The sequence below is a fragment of the Branchiostoma belcheri genome, unplaced genomic scaffold (assembly GCF_001625305.1).
Source record: "Branchiostoma belcheri isolate BF01 breed outbred unplaced genomic scaffold, Haploidv18h27 scaffold78, whole genome shotgun sequence".
NCBI lineage: Eukaryota > Metazoa > Chordata > Leptocardii > Amphioxiformes > Branchiostomatidae > Branchiostoma > Branchiostoma belcheri.
The window spans coordinates 1,169,091-1,174,846 of record NW_017804442.1 but is presented as its reverse complement, the minus strand read 5'-3'; the positions used below and the strand labels follow the sequence as shown (position 1 = coordinate 1,174,846).

Genomic DNA, 5,756 nt, shown 5'->3' with positions numbered 1-5,756 from the left:
AACAAAGGAGAGGACGAAGCCCACTTTGTTATTGATTGTAGTTTATATAGTAATGAAAGAAATGATCTTTTTAGATATATCACAAGTACGTTTCCATACTTCCAATACCTGCCTAATATTGAAAAAATTATCTTTCTTATGCGCTTTGATCATCCTATACTATACAAACAAATTATATTTTTAACATCACAAAGAAACGAGAAGCAGAACTTCTGTATATTAGAGTAGCTTTAGAGCTAGTTGTACTACAAACATGTATATTACCCATTTCATCTGTGCGTCTGTACTTAGCCAGATAGGGCATGAATGTACAATAAAGGTTATTATTATTATTATTATGTTTACCGAAGGAAAACATATTGTTTTGCTCCATTTCTTCTTCTGTTCCAAACACTAACCTCTGACCTGATCAATGGCTTCTTTTGTTGACGTCTGTCACCATAGTGTTACATAATGTAGCAATTTCATAGTAGGCTTGTAGACTCCTGTCACCATCTACATGTACATGCATGCGAATGTGTTTGAGTAAGAATTAACAGAGCAGACCGTATCTGAAGGTAAACATTATGCATTTGCTTCGCAAATGTTACTTTTCTACGTTTTTTTCGTCCTGTGCGTGGGTGTCGGATAAATACCATATGAAATGTATGAATAGGACTTCTCAAATACACGATTTCAACAATATTTGACTAATTGATGACGTCATACGTAGATAAAGCCTACTGAGTAAGATAGCTTAATTGGGCGGGTCCGACTGGTGAGTCCAGTTTGTAGTGTGTTTGCCTCAGGACCAAGAGGTCCCGGGTTCGAATTCGAATCCTAACCATGTCACCGATCCTGTCCCCTTGCAAAAGGCACTTAACTTGAATTCCTATTTTGCTGGTAGGTACTGTGTAATACTTGTGTATTACAGTTAAAGGCGATTTATTGATTATTGTTGTATCTAGAACCATTCTACGATCCTGGAGCAAAAATAATCAGCGTTGTTCGATACAAGTGGGGTCGTGCGGCATAAACAATAGTGCGGCTCACACCCCAGAGGTCCCGGGTTCGAATCCTGCCATGTCACCGATCTTGTGCCCTTGCAAAAGGCACTTGACATGACAGTCCTCACTTCACTCAGGTGGAAATGAGTAGCTAGCTTCGGTTAGGGACGTCCCTCGGATACGAAGTTAAATGGTGGTCCCGTGTTTGGGAGAGCCACACCCAAAGACCTCACAACACTTATCAAAAAGAGTAAGGGTTCTTTCCGGTGTGAGTGGTTCAAACCTTACAGTCCTGTCTTGTAGGTACATACATTTACAATGGTGTTCGTACATGTAAACTGGTGTGTTACACCTAAAGGCGGTTTACTGGTTATGTGAAACAAGCAAGCAAACACTTTAGTTGTTGTACAATGTATTTAACCAACGCAGATAAGTTCCATGCTAACACACAACACTGGCACTGGGTGTTATAGAGCTACAACTCATACGGTTGACTCCACATTTTGTTGAAATTGAGTTAACTCAGATCATGAAAAGAACAGAGAAAAGAAGATTGAAACCGTTGAAGAATTTTATTTCGTTGTATTCACTGTAATTCTAATCTGATTTCTGGTATTCTGACACTGACGACCCGCCTCAGTGCCAAGCATTTACTCCGAGGAAGATGATGATTCTGATGTCAGTTTTCCAGTTTGCATTGTTGCCGCTACTTGGGAATCTGCAGTCGGTTCACCACTGGGAAGGGCGAAAAAGGCACCGATGTCAATTAATTCTATATAGTAGGTTTTTCATAACTAATACATCGTCGTAGTTCTACGCTCAGAGTGATTTAAGATATGGTAAGTACCACTTTGTTTTTAGCAATACAGAGAGTGTGTGTCTCTGTATGTGTCTGTCTGTGTTTGTGTGTGTGTGTTTGTGTGTGTGTGTTTGTTTGTGTGTGTGTGTGTGTGTGTTGTGTGTGTTGTGTGTGTGTGTGTGTGTGTGTATGTGTCTGTGCGTGTGTGTGTGTGTGTGTGTGTGCCTGTAAACACAATAACTCAAGAACGCTTACATAGATTGTCTTGATATTTAGTAGGTGAGTAGGCCTTACTAAGACCTCAGGACGACTATTTTTGCGCCCCCTGGTGGCTTGTAATGGTGCTGCAGCGGAAAAATAATGATTGTAAGAATAGGCACCTTATCCAGTGATGGGTCCAGTTCCGGCTTGCAGGATCCTGTCCCAAACGATGTAGAATCCGGCCCCTTCCGGGTCTTCTAGGTAGTTGCTGTCTGTTAACAGTAAAAATGATAAATGTAAAGAGGGTTGATCTTTGACATTTATTCGTTTTGTTTTACTTTTATTGTTAAATCATATAAAATGCACAGCGTTTTCGATCAATTTCAATCAGGTGCAGACCAAGCTCATGTGTACATAAAATCTTTGTAGCACCCTGAACAGAGACGGGGGGCGACACAAGTTATCTGGCACGTATTACTCGCTGCTACGGTCATGCGTCTCTGATTTGGTTCCAATTCATTCAAGTGTTGGCACTTAAAGTTTAGTCCTTATTGTGCCCTTGGGAAATTTAAATGCGTTGGTGGCGGCATAAATATAAGTTGAAAAAAAAAACTTGAGTGTAATGTCTTGTGATTTTCTTCTTGAATAAAAATTAAACGTACCGTTTTGGTCCAGTCTATCGAAGAGCCTGTCCAGGTTCATGCGGTGTCCGTGGGCTTCGCCAAAGCTGACAAACCCGTCGCCGTTTTCGTCCTGATCGTCGAGGAAGTCGGTCGTTTCGGACCCGAGAAGAATGTTAAGCTCAGTCGCGGACAGCAGCTGATCTCCTGCACATCGAAAACCATCCGTTTTTATTGGGGTATAACTAAATAAAAACTAGAAAAGAGAAGAGTTTAACTATTTTTTAAAACTTGATTTTAATATGGAGACTTAGACAGAGGTAAGGACACAAAAAAGGATGTGTCAAGCTACCCACGACAGTGTATTGTCCAAGTGATGCCACCAACCCATACCTGCAAACTTGACACATCAAAATAAAAATAAAGACAAAATCACCCTGTCTAAATATACTCAAGACTTTATCTTAAGAGTATCCCATTGTTTCCTAGTCTATCCACCACAACATCTGGCAGACTCAACCAACTAATTCTAAGTGGGAAGGTGACTACTTTACATGTGGAATTAGTGGGCTTGCTTTTACAGATCCAAATTTGAGTGCCCTGCTGAAATTCGAGAAGCAACAAACCAAATTGGTTTGGGCTACATTAAGAGTAGATGTTGCCTAATGCTGTATCCATAACAGTGCCTGGGGCAAATCTACACTCTTTGATAAGCAGACTACTGGTATCCAGAACCGTGCCTGATTCCGGCATAGATAACACGGTTCTGGATAAAATAGTATCTTTTTTTCGTACCGTCAGTGTCCAAGGCGGTCAGAACCTCGTCGTAAGTCATGTGGCTCTGGACTTCAAGGCTGGAGAGTCTCCCGTCTCCGTTAGAGTCCAGAGGGTTGTTGAAAGACGGGTTGCTGATGACGTCGTAGATGTAGATGAGCTGGTAGGCCTCCGCGGCGTCCAGGGACCCGTCAGCTGCAGATTGTACAGAAAAGTTGTATTAAAGGATTCATGTTTGATTGTTGTTTCTACTTAAATTTCAGAGAGGCACGAATACACCAGACACCCAAAAAAACAGTTGCATAAGCAACTGGATATGATTTTGCAAATTTTTCTGACAACTCTCCAGTGTCACTGACGATAGGCAGTGGATGCCCCCTGAAACGTCTGTTTCCACAATCGTGTCCATGTGCTTGAGTAACTGTTGTTGGCGTGTCTTATTACTTTACAGACATCGTGTAGTGTAGCCACTAAGAATGAATCTGTTTACTTAATAAAAAAACGCAGCTAGAAAAGGATGTTGTCAAAGGTCTGTAAACGATTGTCTTGGATAACTGGATAGTTGCCACTTGCAAATTTTGTCAAATACTGGTAAATTCCTTAAAATACATCATTTAATGCTATGTGACAGTGAGATTCGAGAGTCAACCTTACCATTGAAGTCAAACTGGTCGTAGAAGTCGCTGAGAGACATCCCGTTCTCGATCTCCCTGAAGGTGAGGTGGTCGTCTCCGTCGGTGTTCAGTTCGTAAAACTTGTCCCCGACGCCCCACAACTCGATAATCTGAGGCAGGTAGATGAAGCCGTCGCCTGCACGCAAAGGAATATACGTTTTCACAAAGCTAATGACAATAAATCGCATCACAAGAAAAGCCTTGACGTGAACCCCTGGGAAACCGGTAGAAGGGGAGACACAGTAACACGGATGTGACAACAACTTTCAAGCTCTATTGACTTTGTGGCTATTTTCCAATTGAAATGTTAAAACACCAAAGTCTGTAAATTCTGAACCTTTAATGCAGATACATATCAAAGGAGAAACTGTAGATTCAACAGAAGTTGGCTCACCATCCCTGTCCAGGGCCACAAGAGCCTCGTGCAGAGACATGGCGCCAAACACTTCATCCTTGGAGATCAGACCGTCTCCGTTTGCATCCAGGCCACTGGTTTGTCTACATTAAAAAGCCATGAAGAAAACATTTAGACAGAATAGCAAAGTTCCTTCTATCACAACCATTTATTTTTCAAGCCGACGTTTCGATGACCTTCTGTCATCTTCATCAGGGCAATTCTGACTGGTTTACTGTGCACTGACGCTAGATGTCACTCGGTGCATAGTGCACTAAAGGTGTTACATAGTTCGTAGTGCACTTAAGCTAGTTCTTTTCTGTTTACAATACATTCCGGAACGTAGTGTAATTGTGTAGTTGTTGTGTAATAGTGTAATTGTTGCACAGTAAACCATTCAGAATTGCCCTGATGAAGATGACAGACGGTATCGAAACGTCGGCTTGAAAAATAAATGGTTGTGATAAAAAGAACTTTGCTATTCATTCGTTTACCAACCTGATGAAATTATTTACGGATGAAACATTTAGACAGTTTAGACGTTTGAAAAGGCAGTATCTAACTGCAGTGCGAAGGAGACCAAATGTTGGATAGGTAAGAACACTTTGTTGTCTTGAAGACTCATTTCACCCTTTTTATAAGTATAATTTCTACATTTTTCCAACGCTTCTACCTAATCAACAGATTCGTTCAAACTAGAATTCTGGCACATAGACTTAATAGTTAAATGATTTAATCGGGATGTATTGTTAGCGGGAAAGCCTGCAAAACGAGGCTATACATGACCAAGTCGGAATCATATTGCTGTACGAAAAAAATGCAGGTTAAATGATTTTTTTTTATTCCAACATGTAATCACCAGACGTGGTGACGGCACACTCAAGTTTTTTCAACTTATATTAATGCCGCCACCAACACAGGTGACAAATACATGACAGGGCAATACTCATTTTCACCTGAGCCTAGTGAGGAAAGTTGTGTCAGGACTCGAACCCGGGACTCATAGTTCCGAATCGCGCACTCTGCCGCTACGCCACACGACCCCACTTAAATGAATTAAGGTAGATTATAATTAATGGTGAATTAAGATAAGGAATTAGATGTAAAGCACGTACCTCTTCAATGGTGACGCTGTTGCCAAGGCAACGAACAGCAGAAGGAAGGGAGTCATAGTTGATATATAGATCTGAAAAAGAGGCGCCGTTACATAATATTTTTAGAGTAAAACTTAACTTAAGTAGCGTTCGTCGATGAAGGTTAGACATCCAGGTAATACGATACGCCAAAAAGCAGTTACTCAAGCAACTG

At 41.1% G+C, this 5,756-nt stretch overlaps 1 protein-coding gene across 1 annotated transcript in view; it reads right to left on the bottom strand.

Annotated features, from left to right (window-relative positions):
* Nucleotides 1-1,539: 1,539 nt before the first annotated feature.
* LOC109485767 overlaps nt 1,540-5,756 on the bottom strand; it is a 4,578-nt gene continuing 361 nt past the window's right edge. Inside the window, exons 2-8 of the mRNA XM_019789451.1 lie at nt 5,564-5,634; nt 4,449-4,552; nt 4,035-4,190; nt 3,402-3,575; nt 2,649-2,813; nt 2,166-2,258; nt 1,540-1,721 (exon numbers count right to left, since the gene is read on the bottom strand). Of these exons, the coding sequence (XP_019645010.1) occupies nt 2,167-2,258; nt 2,649-2,813; nt 3,402-3,575; nt 4,035-4,190; nt 4,449-4,552; nt 5,564-5,619 (747 nt within the window). The 5' untranslated portion in view covers nt 5,620-5,634 and the 3' untranslated portion in view covers nt 1,540-1,721; nt 2,166. The remainder of the gene's footprint in view (nt 1,722-2,165; nt 2,259-2,648; nt 2,814-3,401; nt 3,576-4,034; nt 4,191-4,448; nt 4,553-5,563; nt 5,635-5,756) is intronic.